The following is a 22,700-nucleotide window of genomic DNA, read 5'->3' as shown; positions in this document are numbered from 1 at the left end:
TCTAATTTCATTCTCTTACATGCAGCTGTCCAGTTTTCCCAGCACCACTTACTGAAGAGACTGTCTTTTCTCCATTGTATATCTTTGCCTCCTTTGTCATAGATTAGTTGACCATAGGTGCGTGGGTTTATCTCTGGGCTTTCTATCTTGTTCCATTGATCTGTGTTTCTGTTTTTGTGCCAGTACCATATTGTCTTGATTACTGTAGCTTTGTAGTATAGTCTGAAATCAGAGAGTCTGATTCCTCCAGCTCTGTTTTTTTCCCTCAAGACTGCTTTGGCTATTTGGGGTCTTTTGTGTCTCCATACAGATTTTAAGATGATTTTTTCTAGTTCTGTAAAAAATGCCATTGGTAATTTGATAGGGATTGCACTGAATCTGTAGATTGCTTTGGGTAGTATAGTCATTTTCACAATATTGATTCTTCCAATTCAAGGACATGGTATATCTCTCCATCTGTTAGTATCATCTTTAATTTCTTTCATCAGTGTCTTATAGTTTTCTGCATACAGGTTTTTTGTCTCCCTAGGTAGGTTTATTCCTAGGTATTTTATTCTTTTTGTTGCAGTGGTGAATGGGAGTGTTTCCATAATTTCTCTTTCAGATTTTTCATCATTAGTGTATAGGAATGCAAGAGATTTCTGTGCATTAATTTTGTATCCTGCAACTTTACCAGATTCATTGATTAGCTCTAGTAGTTTTCTGGTGGCATTTTTAGGATTCTCTATGTATAGTATCATGTCATCTGCAAACAGTGACAGTTTTACTTCTTCTTTTCCAATTTGTATTCCTTTTATGTCTTCTTCTTCTCTGATTGCCGTGGCTAGGACTTCCAAAACTATGTTGAATAATAGTGGTGAGAGTGGACATCCTTGTCTCGTTCCTGATCTTAGAGGAAATGCTTTCAGTTTCTCACCATTGAGAATGATGTTTCCTGTGGGCTTGTCATATATGGCCTTTATTATGTTGATGTAGGTTCCCTCTATGCCCACTTTCTGGAGAGTTTTTATCATAAATGGGTGCTGAATTTTGTCAAAAGCTTTTTCTGCATCTATTGAGATGATCATATGGTTTTTATTCTTCAATTAGTTAATATGGTATATCACATTGATTGATTTGCGTATATTGAAGAATCCTTGCATCGTTGGGATAAATCCCACTTGATCGTGGTGTATGATCCTTTTAATGTGCTGTTGGATTCTGTTTGCTAGTATTTTGTTGAGGATTTTTGCACGTATATTCACCAGTGATATTGGTCTATAATTTTCTTTTTTTGTTGTATCTTTGTCTGGTTTTGGTATCACGGTGATGTTGGCCTCATAGAATGAGTTTGGGAGTGTTCCTTCTTCTGTGATTTTTTGGAAGAGTTTGAGAAGAATGGGTGTTAGCTCTTCTCTAAATGTTTGATAGAATTCACCTGTGAAACCATCTGGTCCTGGACTTTTGTTTGTTGGAAGGTTTTAAATCATAGTTTCAATTTCATTACTTGTGATTGGTTTGTTCATATTTTCTATTTCTTCCTGGTTCAGTCTTGGAAGGTTATACCTTTCTAAGAATTTGTCCATTTCTTCCAGGTTGTCCATTTTATTGGCATAGAGTTGCTTGTAGTAGTCTCCTAGGATGCTTTGTATTTCTGCGGTGTCTGTTGTAATTTCTCCTTTTTCACTTTTCTTTTTTGCCTAGAGAAGTTCCTTTAGCATCTGTTGTAATGCTGGTTTGGTGATGCTGAATTCCCTTAATTTTTGCTTGTCTGTAAAGCTTTTTGATTTCTCTGTCAAATCTGAACGAAAGTCTTGCTGGGTAGAGTATTCTTGGTTGTAGGTTTTTCCTTTCATCATTTTAAATACATTGTGCCACTTCCTTCTGGCCTGCAGAGTTTCTGCCGGAAAATCTGCTGATAACCTTATGGGGATTCCCTTGTATGTTATTTGTTGCTTTTCTCTTACTGCTCTTCATGTTTTCTCTTTGTCTTTAATTTTTGTCAGTTTGTTTAATATGTGTCTCAGCCTGTTCCTCCTTGGGTTTATCCTGTATGGGACTCTTTGCGCTTCCTGGACTTGAGTGTTTCCCTTCCCATGTTAGGGAAATTTTCAGTTACTATCTCTTCAAATATTTTCTCAGGTCCTTTCTCTCTTCTCTTTCTGGGACCCCTATAACATGAATGTTGGTGCCTTTAATGTTGTTCCAGAAGTCTCTTAGACTGTCCTCGTTTCTTTTGTTTTTTCTTTGTCCTGTTCTGCAGCAGTGATTTCCACCAGTCTGTCTTCCAGCTCACTTATTCATTCTTTTGTGCCATTTATTCTGCTACTGATTCCTTCTAGTGTATTTTTCATTTCAGTTATTGTATTGTTCATCTCTGTTTTTTTTTTTTTTTTTTTTTTTTTTTTTGCGGTACGTGGGCCTCTCACATTGTGGAGCACAGGCTCCAGACGTGCAGCCTCAGCGGCCATGGCTTACGGGCCCAGCCGCTCCGCGGCATGTGGGATCTTCCCGGACCAGGGCACAAACCTGTGTCCCCTGCATCGGCAGGCGGATTCTCAACCACTGCGCCACCAGGGAAGCCCCATCTTTGTTCTTTAAATCTTCTAACTCTTTGTTTAACATTTCTTGTATCTTCTCAGTCTGTGCCTCCATTGTTTTTCTGAGATCTTGGATCATCTTTACTATCATTGTTCTGAATTATTTTTCGGGCAGATTGCCTATATCCACTTCAATTAGTTGTTTTTCTGGGGTTTTATCTTATTCCATCGTCTGGAACATATTTCTCTGCCATCTCATTTTTTTCTAACTTTCTGGGTTTGTAGGCTCTGTTCTGCAGGCTGCAGGATTGTAGTTCTTCTTGCTTTTGATGTCTGCCCTCTAGTGGGTGAGGTTGGTCCGGGAGCTTGTGCAGGCTTCCTCGTGGGAGGGACTCATGTCTGCCCACTGGTGAGTGGAGCTGGGTCTTGTTCTTCTGGTGGACAGTGCCATGTCAAGTGCCATGTCTAGAAGTGGCTCTGGGCTCAAGACAACTTTAGGCAGCCTGTCTGCTGATGGGTCGGGCTGTGTTCCCACCCTGTTGGTTGTTTGGCCTGAGGCATCCCAGCACTGGAGTCTGCAGGCTGTTGGGTGGGGCCAGGTCTCGGTGCCAAAATGGTGACCTCCAGGAGAGCTCACACTGAGGAGTATTTCCTAGGGGCCTCCGCCACCAGTGACGTTGCCCCTGTATTGGGCCACAGCCAACCCCCACCTCCCCAGGAGTCCCTCTAAGATCTGCAGGTGGGTCTGGTCCAGGCTTCTGTGGACTCACTGCTTTACCCTGGGTCCCAGTGCACATGACCTCTAAGAGTGGAGTCTCTGTTTCCCCCAATCCTGTGGAGTCCCATACTCAAGCCTCACTGACCCTCAAAGCCAAATGCTCTTAAGTCTCCTACTCCCAATTCCAGACCCTCAGGCTGGGGAGCTTCATGTGGGGCTCAGAACTCTTAATTCCTGTGGGAGAACCTCTGTGATATAATTATTTTTCAGTTTGTGGGTCACCCACTTGGCAGGTATGGGCTTTGATTATATCACAGAAGCGCTCCTCCCACTGTCTTGTTGTGGCTTCTTCTTTGTTTTTTGGTGCAGAATATCTTTTTTGGTAGGTTCAAGTCTTTTTTTTTGTCAACTTGTACAAAAAACATGGTTATTCGGCAGTTAGTTGTGTTTTTGGTGTTTTTGTAAGAGAAGGTGAGCTCAAGTCCTTCTACTCTGCCATCTTGTCTCCCATCACCTCTACAAGAATTGTTAAAATGACTTTAAGTGGAAAGGAAAAAGGCACAACTAGAAACGTGAAAATTACAAAAGGAAAAATGTCATTAGTAAAGGTAAATATACAGTAAAGGTAGTAAATCAACGGCATGCCAAGCTAGTACGAAGGGTAAAGACCAAAGTAGTGAAATCGTCTATATCCACAATAAGTAAAGAGATACACAAAACAAAAAGATGTAAAATATGATGTCAAAAACAGTAGTCATGGGCGTGGGGGGAGTAAAAATGCAGGGTTGTTAAAATGTGTTTGAAATGAAGAGATCAGCAACTTAAAACAATCACATATATACATATGTGTGTGTGTATGTATATATATATATATATATATATATATTGCTATATATGAGTCTTGGTAACTACAGACCAGAAATTTATAATAGAATCAAGAAGAAGATGTAACAGTTTTAAACATATGTGCACCCATCATAGGAGCACGTAAGTACATAACAGATATTAAGAGACCTAAAGGGAGAAATCGATAGTAACACAATAATAGTTTGGGACTTTAACACACCACTTACATCAATGGACAGATCATACAGACAGAGAATGAATAAGGAAACAGTGGCTTTAAATGACACATTATACCAGATAGAACTATTAGATATATATAAAACATTCCATCCAAAAGCAGCAGAATACACATTCTTTTCAAGTGCACATGGACCATTTTTCAGGGTAGATCACATGCTAGGCCACAAAAAAGTCTCAGTAAATTTAAGAAAATTGAAGTTATATCAGCCATCTTTTCCAACCACAATAGTATGAGACTAGAAATTAACTACAAGGAAAAAACTGCAAAAAACAAATACTTGGAGGCTAAAAAATATGCTGTTGAACAACCAGTAGATCACTGAAGAAATCAAAGAAGAAAGTAAAAAATACTGGAGACAAATGAAAACAGAAACACAAAGATCCAGAATCTATGGGTTGCAGGAAAAGCAGTTTTTTTTGTTGTTTTATTTATTATTATTTTTTTTGTGGTACACAGGCCTCTCACTGTTGTGGCCTCTCCCGTTGTGGAGCACAGGCTCCGGACACGCAGGCTCAGTGGCCATGGCTCACGGGCCTAGCCGCTCTGCGGCATGTGGGATCTTCCCAGACCGGGGCACGAACCCATGTCCCCTGCATCAGCAGGCGGACTCTCAACCACTGCGCCAGCAGGGAAGCCCAGGAAAAGCAGTTTTAAGATGGCATTTTATGCGATACAGGCCAGCCTCAGGAAACAAGAAAATTCTCAAATAACCTAACCTTACACTTAAAGGAGCTAGAAAAAGAAGACCAAACAAAACCCAAACTTAGCAGAAGGAAAGAAATTATAAAGATCAGAGCAGAAATAAATGAAATAGACTCATTAAAAAAAATAGAAAATATCAGTGAAACTGAGAGCTAGTTCTTTGGTAAGATAAAATTGATAAACCTTTAGCCAGACTCATAAAAACAAAAAGAGAGGGCCCAAATCAATAAAATCAGAAATGAAAAAGAGGTTAGGACCAACACCACAGAAATAGAAAGGATTAAAAAAGACTACTATGAACAGCTATATGCCAATAAAATGGAAAACCTAGAAGAAATGGACAAATTCCTAGAAATGTAAAATCTCCCAAGACTGAACCAGTAAGAAATAGGAAACATGAACAGACCAATTACCAGTAATGAAATTGAATAAATAGTTTTTAAAACTCCCAACAAACAAAAGTCCAGGACCAGATGTCTTCACGGGTAAATTCTACCAAACATTTAGAGAAGTGTTAACATGTGTCCTTCTCAAACTATTCCAAAAAGTTGCAGAGGAAGGAATGCTTCTGAACTCATTCTATGAGGCCAGCATCACCCTGATGCCAAAACAAGACAAAGATACCACACAGAAAATTGCAGGCCAGTATCATTGAACATAGATACAAAAGTCCTCAACAAAATATTAGCAAACTGAATTTAACAGTACAATAAAAAGATCATACACCATGATCAATTGGGATTAATTCCAAGGATGCAAGAATGGTTCAATGTCTGCAAATGAATCAGTGTGATACACCACATTAATGAATTGTAGAATAAAAATCATATGATCATCTCAACTGATGCAAAACTGTTTTGACAAATTCAGCATCCTTTTTTTTTTTTTTAACAAAACCCTCAACCAAGTTGGTATAGATGGAACATACCTCAGCATAATAAAGGCCATATATGAGAAGCCCATAGCTAACATGATATTCAGTGGTAAAAAGCATTTTCCTCTAAGATCAGGAACAAGATAAGGATGCCCACTCTTGCCACTTTTATTCAACATAGTATTGGACGTCCTAGCCACAGCAATCAGACAAGAAAAAGAAGTAAAAGGAATCCAAATTTGAAAGGAAAAAGTAGGACTGTCACTGTTTGCAAATGACATGATACTATACATAGAAAATCTCAAAGACACCACCAAAAAGCTCATCAATGAATTTGGAAAAGTTGCAAGATGCAAAATTACTGTACAGAAATCGGTTGCATATCTATACACTAATAACGAACTATTGTAAAGAGAAATTAAGGAAACAATCCCATTTTCCATCACATCAAAAAGCATAAAATACCTAAGTATAAATCCACGTAAGGAGTTAGAAGACCTATACCTAGAAAACTTTAAGACACTGATGAAAGAAATTGAAGATGATGCAAATAAATGGAAAGATATATATGTTGTGCATTGACTGGAAGAATTCATATTGTTAAAATGACCATATTCTCCAAGGCAATCTACAGATTCAATGCAATCCCTATCAAAATACCAATGACATTTTTTCAAAAACTAGAACAAATAATTTAAAAATATTTATGGAAACACAAAACACCCTGAATAGCGAAAACAATCTTGAGAAAGAAGAATAAAGCTGGAGGAATCAGGCTCCTGGACTTCAGACTATACTGCAAAGCTACATTTATCAAAACAGTATGGTACTGGCACAGAAACAGACACATAGATCAATGGAACAGAGTAGATAGTTCAGAAATAAAGCAAGAACTTATGGTCAATTAATCTACATCAAAGGAGGCAAGAATATACAATGGGGAAAAGCTAGTCTTTTTAATCAGTGGTGTTTGGAAAACTGGACAGCTACATTTAAAAGCATGAAATTAGCACATTTTCTCATACCATATGCAAAAATAAACTCAAAATGGAACAAAGACCTACATGTAAGACTGGAAAGTATAAAACTACTGGAAGAAAACATAGGCAGAACACTCTTTGACATAAATCATAGCAATATTTTTTTGAACCTGTCTCCTAAGGCAAAGGAAACAAAAGTAAAAATAAACAAATAGGACCTAATTAAACTGAAAAGCTTTTGCACAACAAAGGAATCCATTTGCAAAACAAAAACACAACCTACTGAATGGGTGAAAATATTTGCAAATGATGCAACCAACAAGGGGTTACTTAATATCCAAAATATATAAACACCTTATACAACTCAATACCAAAAAAAGAACCTGGTTAGAAAATGGGCAGAAGACCTGAACAGATATTTTTCCTAAGAAGACATGTAGATGGGCAACAGGGACATGAAAAGATGCTCAGCATTGCTAATGATCAGAGAAATGCCAATCAAAGCCACAGTGAGATATCACCTCACACTTGTCAGAACGCTGTCATCAAAAAGACCACAAATAACAAGTGTTGGTGAGGATGTGGAGGAAAGGGAATCATTATACACTGTTGGTGGGAATGTAAATTGGTGCAGCCACTGTGGAAAACAGTATGGACATTCCTCATAAAACTAAAAATGGGACTACCACATGATCTAGCAATTCCACTCTTGGGTATATATACAAAGACATAAAAATGCTTTAAGGTAGGCATTATTAACTCCCATGTAATACATGAAGAAACTGAGTCTTGGAGAGGTTAAGTCTCTCAGCTGGTAAATAGCTTAGCTGGAATTTGAACCAAACTTAACCTTGGCTTACTTTTTTTTTTTTTTTTTTTTTTTTTGTGGCACGCGGGCCTCTCACTGTTGTGGCCTCTTCCGTTGCAGAGCACAGGCTCCGGACGCGCAGGCTCAGCGGCCATGGCTCACGGGCCCAGCCGCTCCACGGCATGTGGGATCTTCCCAGACCAGGTCACGAACCTGTGTCCCCTGCATCGGCAGGCGGACTCTCAACCACTGCGCCACCAGGGAGGCCCAACCTTGGCTTACTTTTTTTAACTTACTTTTAACCACATTGCACTTCCTTCCTTCAAGTGAAAAATCTATGAGTTAATACTTTTCCCTGTAAATTTTTATTTGGCTATTTATAAATAATTTATGTATCTATGAAACTTTTTAATGACTTTGTGGGAAAATGTATAAGGAAGTTATAGGATTTTGAAATGTTTTGGAAGTATGAATGAGTTAAATTTATACTATTTCTGTCATGTGTATATGTATAAAATTACACAACTTCAGGGCTGTACAGGAACTTTTGGGACCAGTTATAGTGTTTGACCAACCTTATTTTATTTTACATGTGAGAAGACTGAGACCCAAAAGAGGTTAAGTGGTTGTCTGCAGCTTTGTATTTTCATTTCTCTGGTCTCTGCTACTAACTCCTTTGTGACATTAGGCAAATCCTTAAATGATCCTGGTCTCAGTTTCTTTGTGTGTAAAATAAGAGGTTTGGATGAACCCCCCCAAAAATCTTTCCGTTTTAAAAATCTGTGTTTTTGTCATTGTTTCACTTACCTTTTCAAGTATCCTTTGGGTGAAATTCTTTTATAAGGCGTTAATGAGGCAGGTAGTGGATTCAGGCGTAAAAGCATGGTACAGAGGTTCTGATTATAAGACATGGGAGTGAGAATCTGCTGGCTTTTTGGCTTTTAGATTTTCCTAATAATTGATTTCTTGTTTGGCTTCTTTAGGACATCATATCACTTATTGGCTCCCATAATCTAAACTTGTCTGTTTACCTCATATTTGTCTGTGTTTCCTCTTTAAGCAATATACTCAATTATTTTAATAAAGTGATACATGTTTACTGTAAAAAAAATCAGAAAGTACTCATGAGCACAGGGGTAGAAAATAAGTCATTCATAATCCCAGCATCCAAAGATAATGTTTAATAATTTGAGAGACATTTTTAAAAACAAAAACACAGCTGTGACATCATACAGCACCTCTTCTTATAAACTGCCCCCTCAGCCCCACCCTGGGCAATGTACTGTGGATACTTGCACTGTCTGACCTATTCTCATAGTTTAATTTGGAGAGAATCATGTTCTATGTTTATAACACAATTACAGCATTATACAAATGGTTTCTGTTTTTCCTGTGGTGATTTCTGTAAAGAGGATTTTTTTTTTAAAGGTTAGAGCTATAAATTTTAAATGTTCCTGAGCAGATCCAGCATTTGACTACTTGACCTATTCCTCAGAACAACAGCTTTTGTCATCACCCCCAGGTGGACTGCTGTTCTTGCGTCTCGGTCATCATGCCTTGCTCATATAAACCAAACAAAAGCGCCCCACGAGCAGCATGACTGGGCCACTCCCATAGCTTTTGCTCCAGCCTGAGGCACTCTTAAAACTGTGATCAGAACAGTTCTTCCTAATGCAAATTCTGTTTCTTAATAATCTATGTCTGTAGGGAAGTGTTCCACTGGATGGGTGTACCTGATTTTTAGAAAGAAGAAACAGAAAATGCTGTTGGCATGCAGTGCTTTACTAAAAGAGAAAAGTAACCATTGGCTAATTTCTTAACGTTTATAAGCCTCAGTATTCTGTCTGTAAATTGAGAATTATAATAGTATTGTCTGCCAAGGGTCACTTGAAGATTAAATGAGATAAGGCATTTGAAGTGCTTAAAACTGTGCCTGGCATCAGAATATGTATTCAGTAGTGTTCGTAAAAAAAATTTGTCTCATATTGATTTTAAATGAACTTTAATAACTTTATTCTTATGCAGAAGACTTAACCAATGGCTCATATGATGAAATCCTAAATGCTGAACAACTTCAGAAGCTCCTTTACCTGCTTGAGTCTACTGAGGATCCTGTCATTATCGAAAGAGCTTTGGTCACTCTGGGTAACAATGCAGCCTTTTCAGTCAACCAAGTGAGTACCCTAGTCTCTGCAAACACGTTCCTCCTATTCTCACACACCAGCACCAATTGTGACCCTGATAAGTTACTTAACCTCCCAGAGCCTCAGTTTTTTCATCTATATAGTATGGCTATGGATACCTACAGAATAACGTTTACTTCTGAAAAGCACAGCCTAATAGTAATACGAGTAGTAATAGGATTCTAGATCAAGATCCCTATGAAGTTGGTCACTGGCATTCCATTTGTAATAAATGTATCTAATCAACACTTAGCATTGCGTGGCCTTTTTAATTATTTAAAGTTCAGCAGTCCTGCAGTAGAGCAACAAAAGCATCTGACATTTAAGTACATGTTTTACATTGTACACAAGGCTTACGAGGATGGTTCTGATGCAGGTGCTCCCTAGACCACACGCTGACAACCACGGACCAATGTAAATGGCCTCTGCTTCCTCCCCCCACTACCCATGGAGAAAAGTAAAACAGTTTTTGTCATTATTTTCAGCTAATGCCCTTTCTTAACATTGTCATGCATGCACAGTTTTGAATTTATACTTCATTTTAGTCCGTATTTATCCATCATGTCAAGGTTTACTCTAAAGCTCTAGAGATTTATAGGGAGATACAAGGAATATTTGTCTGTTACTCACATTTCAGTTGTAAATGATAGAACCCAACTTAAATTATTTCAAACCAAAAAGGGAAAATATTGAGCTCAGTTAACTTGGACATCCAAGGGTATCATTGGTTTCAGGCACAAGTGTGAATATAGTTCAGGGTTACAGAAAAAATTACCAGACCTTCTCTTTCTCTGTCTTTTGGCTACTTACCCCTGCTTCTTTTTGTGTTTTGATCTCTGTCTCTCTGGCCACAAAGAGGTTTTCTTCACAGGGATGGAAAGAAAGCCACTGGCCTCTCAAGCCTTCATCATTGTAGCTTATGATCTAAAAGGTGGAGTTGCTCTGCTAGGATAAGTGCCAACCCTTTGGACTGATTGTTGGGCCAAAGCACCCTGGACCATGATTAGCAAGGCCTGGCTCACATGTGCATCCTGCAGCCAAAAACAAGAGGAATGGGTGTGAACACAATTGACCAGCAGTCCCACCAGGGACTATATAGGATAGAGGAGGTGTTGTGTCTGCCCCAATAGAAAGAGGGGTGCCAGGCAGACGGAAACAACAGATGGTGACTAGCTTATTAGCATGCCTGTATTGGGGTTATTTCCGATGCCATAGTTTTATATTCCTCTGAAACAAACTGTAGTCAGAGTGAGGGGGTCAGAAGCCACTGGTGAAAAAGTACTTCCTTCAGTAATGGGAGTTGGTGTCCCTTGTCATCAATTATAATGCCTTCATCTGCTTTAACAGTACAGTTTTTTTTGTTTTTTTTTAAAAGGGCTGTTTTCTAGTAACCACACATTCTTTGAAAGAACCTGGAATTGCAGAGGGAAGACTTCTTTATCTCTTTTTCTGATAGAATGGCATGTTTTGGCCTGACAGGAGTCATTTTCAGCTTATTTTTCTTGTGAGGAATGAAAGTTTATGTCTCTTTCAGCATTGGGACAAAGGCACATAGTATTTTAGTGTTGCAGTTGATTGTGAGAAACCTCCAGATTATTTTTCCTCTGAAAATTTGGGCACCATTTCCAAACTGTGTGGAACTTTAATACTTCAAGATGTTAATAAGTTTTCTTCCTCTCCCCCAACTGAAAAATGATCTTCTTTATGGATAAAGTTTATAGAAGTACTATATTCAATACTCCCCTCTCGGAGATTCCAATGCACACGAACATAGGATTGCATCAAAATAAAGAGACGTGTTTAGTCTTGTTATACCCAGAGTTTCTCAAAGTTACTTATCCATGAAAGCTCCCTTTTTTTTAATGGAGCATCTACTAAAATCTTGAGGGATTAGTGTTCCAAAGTATTCATTTTAGTAACACAATACTGTAGTGTTCTAAATCTTAATGCATTTCCAAATTGGCCTGTAATAGAGATATAACTTATTTCAGAGTAAAATAATTTTCTTTGTAAATTGCTTTGAGATCATTGTAGTAGCTCTTGTAGTAGATATAAATCTTCATTGTATATCTCCATGCTATAGTTTAAATATTACATATATTAATAATTTATTTTCAGTTGGTTTCTTTACCTATAAAATTATGGGTAGTAAACTTTTTTAAAAAATAGGAATTAGAGGTTGTATATGGGAACAGTATTTCCAAAGAGTCATTAGTTTTTATTTGTATTTGTAGATGCAAAGAATATAATGAAGGGGGGTGCATTTTGAAGTCATGGTCCTGTTTTTTCCCTCTTAGGTCACGATTCGTGAATTGGGTGGTATTCCAATCATTGGAAGCAAAATCAACAATCCCAACCAGAGTATTAAAGAGAAAGCTTTAAATGCACTGAATAACCTGAGTGTGAATGTTGAAAATCAAATAAAGATAAAGGTAAGTTATCTGAAATCACAAAAGGTAAGGATTTCTGTAAATGAAAGAGAAAAATAACAAAAAGGTAAGTAATGAAATTTTAGTAGGCCATACTTTATAACTTTATAGCCAAGAATTATTTTTATTTTTTCCAGCTTTATTGAGATATAATTGACATAAATATTGTATAAGTTTAAGGTATACAACATGATGATTTGATACACATATATATTGCAAAATGATGCCTGCTACTGTATAGCATTGGCAAACACCTCCATCACCTCATAATTACCTGTGCATGCATGTGTGTGTGTGGTGAGAACATCTGAGATCTACTCTGTTAGCAACGTGCAAGTATACAATATAGTATTGTTAACTATAGTCACCTTGCTGTACATTTGACTCCACAACTTATTCACCTGATAACTTTGTCTGCTTTGATCACATCTCCCCATTTCCTTCACCTGAACATTCTCCTCTCTGTTTCTGTGAGTTTGGCTTTTTCAGATCCCACATGTAAATAAGATCATTCATTGTGTGTCTTCTCTGTCAGACTTATTTCACTTAACATAATGCCCTCAAGGTCCATCCATTTTTCACAAATAGCAGGATTTCCTTCTTTTTTATAGTGAATAGTATTCCATTGTATATACACACCACATTTCCTTTATCCATTTGTCCATTGATTGACACTTAGGTTATTTCTATGTCTTGGCTATTGTGACTAACGCTGCAGTGAACATGGGGGTGCAGATGTCGCTTTGAGATAGTGATTTTGTTTTCTTTGGATATATACCCAGAAGTGGGATTACTGGATCATATGGTAGTTCTATTTTTAGTTTTTTGAAGAATATCCATACTGGTTTCCATAGTGGCTGCACCAACCACCAACAGTACACAAGGGTTCCTTTTTCTCCACATCCTTGCCAGCACTTGTTACTTCTTGTCTTTTTGATAACCACTCTACTAGGTGTGAGGTGATATCTCACGGTTTTGATTTGCATTTCCCTGGTGATTAGTGACGTTGAACATCTTTTCGTGAACGTATTGACCATTTGTATGTCTTTGGAAACATGTCTGTTCAGGCCCTCTGCTCATTTTTATGGAGACTAAGTCAGAGGAAGGAGGGACCTGAACGAGCCAATAAGAAGTGCAGTGGACTTCTGAATTGGGGGTTCAGTTTAATCCAAGTGTGGTAAAGGAACCAGGCCAAAGTCAGATAACATCAGCAGGAAGACACAATAAATGAGGAAATTATGTTAATTCAACATTTATTGAGCTCCTGCTCTGTGTTAACAGAGTTTAGAAATGAACGTGATTAGCTCTTGTTTTAAGAAAGCTAGAAGGAGGGATGAGGCAAGTCCACAGATAGTTGTAATTCAAGGCAGAACATGATGAAATACTTTAAGGAAAAATACAAGTAAAATATCGTAGAATACACAGAAAGGAGAGATTTCATTCAGAAGTTTCTGTAAAAGGTAGAGCCCAAGATGGCTCTTAAGACTGTCTAAGCTTTCTACGGGCAGAGTTGGGGAAGGAGGGAATCACAAGAGAAAGGAACAAGGTGAGGTGGGCACGGCTCCAGGAATAACTGAGCTGGCCCATTTGGTAATCTTGTTGCTAGAACTGAAATGGAGAAAAGATTCAGAGCTAACAAGGATGTAAATGCTCAGCACATTTTAGGAAATGCTTTGAAAGACATGAGCATCCTGTGAAAATACATGATTTATAATGATTCTAAGGAAATGCCATTTTTTTAAAGGATGGATGTATAATGAAATGGTGACCAAGGACAGCCATATTGACTTGTAAATATCATTTAGATCTTGAAACCAGATTAAAATTGTAATCTCTCTTTGCTTTACTGCCATTAGGTAACATGAATACTTTTGGATATTTTTAAAAGTTAATACTGGCTTATGGGACAGTTGGTAATTCCTTAGCATTTTATATAAGGGAATTTTTCTTACCAATTAGAATGTTTGGTGGAGTTCAGACTTAGGTGAATACCAATTATTTGTGAGACATAATTTTTCCAAGCTGGAGAGATCATGGCCAAACAGAAAATAGAGTTTCAGAAAAATTTCCATCACCCTGGGTTTAGTTTAGATCTGTCATGCGTGAAATAGGAGTACTACTGGCATTGCATTACTTTTTGCCAGTGGCGGTTTACAATATTATGAAGGAGTAGTTCATATACATATACCTCGGTAAATAAGAACCTTGGGCCAAATAGAGTTTGCCTCTGCTTAATTTTTTTTTAATTAATTTATTTATTTTTGGCTGTGTTGGGTCTTAGTTGCTGTGCGCAGGCTTTTCTCTAGTTGCTGTGAGCGGGGGCTACACTTTGTTGCAGTGCGCGGGCTTCTCATTGTTGAGGCTTCTCTTGTTGCGGAGCACGGGCTCTAGGTGCGCGGGCTTCAATAGTTGTGGCACGTGAGCTCAGTAGTTGTGGTGCGTGGGCTCTAGAGCGCAGGCTCAGTAGTTGTGGCGCACGGGCTTAGTTGCTCCGCGGCATGTGGGATCTTCCTGGACCAGGGCTTGAACCCGTGTCCCTTGCATTGGCAGGCAGATTCTTAACCACTGCGCCACCAGGGAAGCCTTCTGCTTACTTTTGAAGGAAAGAACTCTAAAGAAAAGTTCTATCTGACTTTGTGTCTCCCCCATTCTTTACTTCTAACATGATATAACCCCTAGATCCTACTGTTCAGGTACTTAACCATGGTACAAAATGGCCCTACAGGTCTTCTTCCTCATCCAAGTGTGCCCAGACACAGAAAGGCAGACTGGGTTGGGAGGCCCCCCACTGGTGTTGGGAGCATGGTCTCTGGGGTTGGACACTGCTCCACCAGCTCGTTACATTGGGCAGGGGGTCCAAGCTCCTGGAAGAGTTTAAAGTCCTTGTCAGTAAAATGGCCATAATAACACTGCCTCATTAGAGTTGTCTCAGGGCTGAAGTGAGGTATATCTGTAAAATGCTCCATGCCTCCCATTAACAAGGGCAGCTTAAAAAAAAAAAAAGTCACCCAAGTTTGAGGGCAGGATACAAATACCATCTTTCCTAAGGAGCAAGTCTCATCCTGAACAATCACCCTGTTCTGCTGTGCAGAAAAGTTACGGTTCAATAGCAAAATTTTGGCGATCCTAAGACGCTCACTTTTTCCCCGCCTTCAGGTGTACGTCAGTCAAGTCTGTGAGGATGTCTTCTCCGGCCCCCTGAACTCCGCTGTGCAGCTGGCCGGACTGAGGTTGTTAACAAACATGACAGTGACCAATGACCACCAGCACATGCTTAGCAGTTACATTACAGACCTGTTCCACTTGTTGCTCACGGGAAATGGAAGCACCAAGGTATGAAGGAAGTGGTTGATCATTACTTGCAGTACAAACAGCTGTTGCGTCCAGTTTATTAAGATTGGAATTCAGTTTACAGGTCACCCGTCTTAAGTTGATACTCCTCAAGAAAAAGTTCAAAGTTTACTAAAAACCCTTACATGGGCGCAAGAAAGTATATTATTTTTATACCCTAATATTGAATTTCAAAGTTAACTTGTGAAAATAATCTGTTGTTTCACTTATCAATAGATGGGTATTCATTTGGTTTTCTGAAAATCAGTTTACCTTTTACTGAAGTGAAATAGCTAGCTTACCCGCACCAGATACAGGACCATTGTGATTCAAAGAAGTCTTTGAGTGACAGTGCTGGGTAATTGAGTTTTTTGCTTACCTCAGGGTTAACAGAACTTTTTTTTTGATTCGACCATTGTGTGTTGTAAAATCTTTCTGAAACTTATACTTCTCAGTGCTCCACTTTGACCTGTTATGTATCAATAGATGTAGGAGGCAACAGAGTTGGAGCTGAATTAACTGGGACACCCTGTGAAAACTGCTTGAGTAAACCCCTCATATTGGTGTGCATTCGTATCAAGCACCACTTTTCAAGAAATACCATAAAAACAGAAGGTAGAGTAATCAAAGGCTCTAATTAGTTGAGTCAGTTGTTCATCAGTGTTTTACGTATTGGTCTGTGTTCTCTGGCACAGTTGAAAAAAATGCATGAGCATGTTAGAGGGACTAAATGTGAAGCCAAACTCCAGATAGTCAAGTTCACTGAAGTTACTTCTGAGGTTATCAAATTGTGATTACAGCAGAGCCTTACTATAGTCCTTTTAAAATTTGTTCTGAGATGTTTTTATATGGGCTTTCCACATTTCAGGTAGCCAGATTCACTTAGATCTGGTCCAAGATGTACCCGAAGGCATTCAAAATTAAATGTAATAATCGTATCAGCAATATTTTAGGAATAATGCTCCATCCATAGGCAATTTCCAAATGCACACACCTGTGAACACCCCTCTCTCCAGGGGAGCAAGGTAACTTCCAGCCCTTGACCCCATAGAAACTGCATTCTCTCTACCCCATGGCATTGGAGCTGTTGGAAACTCTTCTGTTTCTCTCTGCAGCTACTTTGCCCAAAACCTCAGAGGCACGTTGTGTTCAGAGCCAAGTACCTCTGGCCTTGGGGCTGTATATATCTGTCTCAGAGATGGTTTATATTTTATGACATTTTGAAAGTGACTCACACCACAATACTATGTTCATTTTTGGCTGGTTTTGTTTTTCCACTACATTGCCTAGCAGGTATATCTGGGATAGAAAATTTGCTTTTTTCGTCTGTCTGGGAGGCTAACCACCAGTTGTTTCTCCATTAAACAATGACTTTAGGGACTTCCCTGGCAGTCCAGTGGTTAAGACTTCGCCTTCCAATGCAGGGGGTGCGGGTTCAATCCCTGGTCAGGGCTGCTTGGCCAAAAATCCAAAACATAAAACAGAAGAAATATTGTAACAAATTCAATAAAGACTTAAAAAATGGTCCACCTCAAAAAAGTCTTTTAAAAAAAATGAGTTTAAAGTTGCAACTTGCAAATGAACTTTTGGATAATGATCCATTTGTAAGTGGAAAAATGTATCCATTTTAGATATTTTCTTAGTAAAAAACCACCAACATGAATTTTTTAAATCTTTATTTTTAATAAGTGATCTCACTCTACTATAATAACCTCTTGGGTTCAACACTGATTCATAACTAAATACGAATAGTAGAACGTGAATTTAAATAAACCTTGTGTTTGCTACATCTGCCATGAGAACAAAAGTAAGTAATGGCTTAAAAGAAATGTCCTAGAGCCACCACCAGATGGCATATGTGACACAAAAAGTTACGGTTCAGTAGGACAGACCGTGGTTTCAAAACAAAATCATATACGTTAACTGTTTAATCTGTAGTTGTACTCTAACTTTATATATATATTTTTTCACCTTTAACACACGAGACGTAAACCCAGGTCACGAGTCTAAAAGCGGGCGGCTGATTTCTATCTTTCTATCTTTATACTTTTTATTTTATATTGGAGTATTGTTGAGTTACAATGTTGTGTTAGTTTCAGGTGTACAGCAAAGTGATTCAGGTATACATATACATATTATTTTTCAAATTCTTTTCCCATTTAGATAAATACAAAATATTGAATAGAGTTACCCGAGCTATAGAGTAAGTCCTTCATGGTTATCTAGTTTAAATAGTGTTTATATGTTAAACCAAAACTCCTAATTTATCCCTCCCAACACTATTCCCCGGTGGTCACCCTAAGTTTGTTTTTGAAGACTGTCTGCTCCTGTTTTGTAAATTAGTTCATTTGTATCATTTTTTTTTTTTTAGATTCCACATACCAGCGATATCATATGATGTTTGTCTTTCTCTGTCTGATTGACTTAACTTAGTATGATCATATCCAGGTCCATTCACGTTGCTACAAATGGCATTATTTCATTTTTTTAAGGCTGAGTAATATTTCCTTATATATGTACCACATCTTCTTTATCCATCCACCTGTCGATGGACATTTTAGTTGCTTCCATGTCTGGGCTAGTGTAAGTAGCCCCGCCAAGGAAGGTTGGGGTGTATGTGTCTTTTTGAATTATGGTTTTCTCCGGATATACGCCTAGGAGTGGGATTGCCAGATCATATGGCAGCTGTTTTTGGTTTCTTAAGGAACCTCCCTACTCTTCTCCATAGTGGCAGTCACCAATTTACATTCCCACCGACAGTGTAGGACGGTTCCCTTTTCTCCATGCCCTCTCCAGTATTTATTGTTTGTAGACTTTTGGATGATGACCATTCTGACTGGTACCCCTTGATAACCCCTCGTGCTTTTTTTTTTTTCTATTGGAGTATAATTGCTTTACAATATTGTGTTAGTTTCTCCTGTACAGTGAAGTGAATCAGCTGTATGTATACCTATATCCCCTCCCTTTTGGTCCTCCCTCCCATCCGCCCATTCCACCCATCTAGGTCGTGTCAGAGCACCGAGGTTAACTTCCTGTTTTATAGCAGGTACCTGCTGGCTCTCTATTTCATGCGTGGTGGTATATGTCGGTACTGATCTCCCAATTCATCCCACCCTCCGCTTCCCCCACCCCGTGTCCACATGTTCTTTCTCTACGTCTGCATCTCTATTCCTGCCCTGCAAATACGTTAATGTGTACCATTTTCTATATTCTAAGTATATGCATTAATATATAGTGCCTGTTACCAATTTACATTCCCACTGATAGTGTAAGAGGGTTCCTTTTTCTCCATGTGCTCTCCAGTGTTTATTGTTTGTAGATTTAAAGATGATGGACATTCTGACTGATGGGACATGATGCCTCATTTTACTTTTTATTTGCATTTCTCTAGAAATAAGTGATGTTGAGCATCTTTTTTGTTCCTCTTGGCCACATGTATGTCTGCTTTGGAGAAATGTTTATTTAGGTCTTCTCATTGTTTGGGTTATTTTTTTATATTGAGCTTCATGAGCTCTTTGTATATTTTGGAAATTAACCCCTGTTGGTCACATCATTTGCAAGTATCTTCTCCCATCCTGTAGGTTGTCTCATCGTTCTTATGGTTTCTTTTGCTGTGCAGTACCCTCCTGCACTCTTTGAAATTTATCATGAACATGTATTAATTTTATTTAAAAGTTTTAAATGATCAAAACAGTAAAAGTAGGGAAAGTCATCTTTCTACTTAACAAATTAATATGTACAGTGTGATCAAAGGAATGTGTATTAGGATATGTATATGAGAAAATACCAAACTTAATATCATTTCTAGTCATGAAAATATGAATTTCCTTTTCCTTTTCTGTAAAAAACAATGTTCTATAGTAAACATATAATGCCTTTGTAATTCGAAAAAGGTTTATATAATAATATCCGGGTCTCTTCCAGGGAGTAATGGAGGGCACATTTGTCACTTTTTCCTGATTTCAGTCTGCTCTCCCTGCTCCTCACTTTCTGCAATTTCAAGTATCTTGTAGAAAGTATACTTTTACATGACTCGCATTTTTTTTTTGGCTGCGTTGGGTCTTCATTGCTGCGCGCGGACTTTCTCTAGTTGCGGCGAGCCGGGGTTACTCGTCGTTGCGGTGCATGGGCTTCTCATCACGGTGGCTTCTCTTGTTGCAGAGCGTGGGCTCTAGAGCGCAGGCTCAGTAGTTGCGGCGCACGGGCTTAATTGCTCCGCGGCATGTGGGATCTTCTCGGACCAGGGCTCGAACCCGTGTCCCCCACACTGGCAGCTGGATTCATTTTTTTTTGAATGTTTTCATTACTGACTTTTCAGTTATAAGTGATGAGTTCTGATATTTTGGCTAGTCAGCTATAACATTTGCTTATTTATGTCACTGCGTAAATGATTGTACAGTTTTTCACATAGAAACGATAAGCTCCAAGAATCATAGAAACCTAGTATAAAGCACCATATTGTTAGTCTTCATAACCAAACTATCCCCAAATTTTCATACTTGAAGTAGGAACCGGTTTGAGAGATTCGTTTTTTTGTTCTAAAGATATTTCACTCAACAGTAATCGTAATAAAGATTGATTATGTAACACATGTTAAACTTACTCTGTGTTAGGTATTTCTGTGCGCCAGGGGTGGGTAGCTAAGATGTTCATTATTTTCTTCCTGTCTCCCTATCAATCAGTATAATTGGAAAACTAAGGTTTTAAATAAGAGGAATTGAGAAAGCTTCGTGGAATGGAGAAAATTTGAGTCAGACGTTGAAGAATAGGCAGGACTTTAAAATGTGGACTTGGTTGGGGGACAGCATGCCAGGGAGAGAAAACCCACGCTTGCTAGTCTGAAATAAACCAATGTTCTTATTTCAGGTTCAAGTTTTAAAACTGCTTTTGAATTTGTCGGAAAATCCAGCCATGACAGATGGACTCCTTGGTGCCAAAGTAAGTTCAGTAGCTTACATATTTGTTTTGTCCATACAAATATATAGATTTGGACAGACAGATCTGGAAGGAAAGGACTTACCTCAAACATTAACAGGGATTATCTCTGAGGAGCAATATTAGAGGTGGGGTTTTTTTTTGGTTCTTTTTGCTGATATGAATTTCCTAAAATTTCTGTAATGAACGTATTTTACTTTTAAAAATCATTTTGAAAAGTTCTCCCTAGCAATAATTATATTTTTTCTGTCTCTGTCCAATTTGGGGTACTTATATATCATCACGTTTTATATTTGACCTGCTTATGTTCAGCGTATCTTAGTATCCACTGACACACTAGTATTTATGGAGGCCGCAGTATGTGCCTGATGCCAGGCTGAGTGCCAGGATACACCAGTGAGTACAGCATTACCTGGTGCTTGTCCTCGTGAGCTTACAGTCTAGGGAGAGGAGAGAAAAATATGTAAGAAAGGAGCAGTTAAAAGCTGTGGTATTTTGAAGGAAGCATAGGTTAGTGCTGTGGTAGAATGGACCTCAAGTCCTAGAAAAGGGACCCTGTCATATTCATCTGCTCAGCCCTATGCCCTGAACACTGTGTTTGGTGAATTAATGAGTTTCCATGATGACTGTATATGATGGATCTTAAAGAGGAAATGGGTGTTTTTCCAAATGACTACATTCTAGGATTCCAAGGAAATAGTATTTTTTAGCTAAAACACAAAACCTCTTTTTCCCATTAGTATATGACCTAGGAGTGCTTAAGATTTTACACATTTACGTTACGCAGTCTTAGGGATAGTTTTCTATGACAAGATTTTTTTTTTTTTTATGACAAGATTTTTTTAATGCATTTACTACAGCTTTAAAATGTGAACATACACATGGAAAATGTTTTCGTATATTTTTTAATCTTCATTGTTTCCTACTTCAGGTGGATTCATCATTCCTTTCCCTTTATGATGGCCATGTAGCAAAGGAGATTCTTCTTCGAGTTCTCACACTGTTTCAGAATATAACTACCTGCCTCGAAAAGGAAGGCCGTTTAGCTATTCAGCCAACTTTCACTGAAGGTTCACTATTTTACCTGTTATATGGAGAAGAATGTGCCCAGAAAATGAGAGCTTTAGTTTATCACCATGATGCAGATGTGAAGGAAAAGGTAACAATGATACCAAAATTCTAACTGGTTGGTCGTATTTTTCCAAAGAGTAATGCAGTCTAGAAATAATACACATAAACTTCTCATTTCTTACAAAGGGATTCTTTCAACTGCTTGAATTTAAACAAACAGTAAATATCACCTTCCATCATTAACACAGCTACAACTTGCCCTGGTCTTGGACCATTTTATTGATACCAAAATAAGAGCTTGTTCTGAAACCATTTGCTAAGCTACTTCAGTTATCCTCTACACGGAGTGACAGTGACCTTTTTATGTGTAAGCTACCCTTCCACTGTTGGCAGTGATTTGCAGTTATGCATCTGGGACAGCAGCAGTATGTTTCATAAGCGCCCTAGGAAGGACCCGAGATAGATCCCATACTCCCAAGGCCACCTGCCACTCTTTCAGGTCTGTTCTAGAATCTATTCTACTCTATGTAAACTCTTAGAAATGTTTCCTAGTACTCACCCACTCCCATTCAGTTTGATGTGTATAACATACTGGATCAATCAAAATCCATCCAAAGGCAAAGGCAATTGGTTAAATCAGTTATATAGTCTTTAAAGAGAATGAAGCAAGTCTGAATGTGCTGATGTGGAAAGACATCCATGAAATATGGTTGTTTTTCAAAATACATGTTGTAGAAAAATATGACCCCATTTGTGGTTTTTTTTTTAATCAAAAAATTTATGCTTATATATGGACAGAACACTTCTTTCATATATAGGCATTTTGGTATATATATCTAGAATGAAAGCCACACTCCTGAGAATAGGATTAGGGAGTGAGAAAATGACTTTTCTATGTACACCTTCTAGTGTTTGAATTTTTTACTCTGGGCATAAATTTCATAGTTTTTTTAAATAAAGAAGAAAAATGTCACAGGATTATTTTCTCCCCTTACTTTAAAGAAGTTTTATTCGTTAATTTTCACCCATATTTTACATGATTAAAATTACAAGATATGAAAACT

At 38.2% G+C, this 22,700-nt stretch overlaps 1 protein-coding gene across 1 annotated transcript in view; it reads left to right on the top strand.

Moving 5' to 3' along the window:
* ARMC10 (armadillo repeat containing 10) overlaps positions 1-22,665 on the top strand; it is a 29,613-nt gene extending 6,948 nt beyond the window's left edge. Inside the window, exons 2-6 of the mRNA XM_029233424.1 lie at positions 9,714-9,862; positions 12,169-12,303; positions 15,457-15,633; positions 20,497-20,568; positions 21,497-22,665. Coding sequence (XP_029089257.1) covers positions 9,714-9,862; positions 12,169-12,303; positions 15,457-15,633; positions 20,497-20,568; positions 21,497-21,748 — 785 coding nt within the window. The 3' untranslated portion in view covers positions 21,749-22,665. The remainder of the gene's footprint in view (positions 1-9,713; positions 9,863-12,168; positions 12,304-15,456; positions 15,634-20,496; positions 20,569-21,496) is intronic.
* The last annotated feature ends 35 nt before the right edge of the window (positions 22,666-22,700 follow it).

Source organism: Monodon monoceros, unplaced genomic scaffold (genome assembly GCF_005190385.1).
Source record: "Monodon monoceros isolate NGI ecotype Baffin Bay Population unplaced genomic scaffold, NGI_Narwhal_1 Super_Scaffold_2, whole genome shotgun sequence".
Lineage (NCBI taxonomy): Eukaryota > Metazoa > Chordata > Mammalia > Artiodactyla > Monodontidae > Monodon > Monodon monoceros.
Note: the sequence above shows the minus strand (reverse complement) of the source record. Positions and strands in the feature narration are given on the sequence as shown.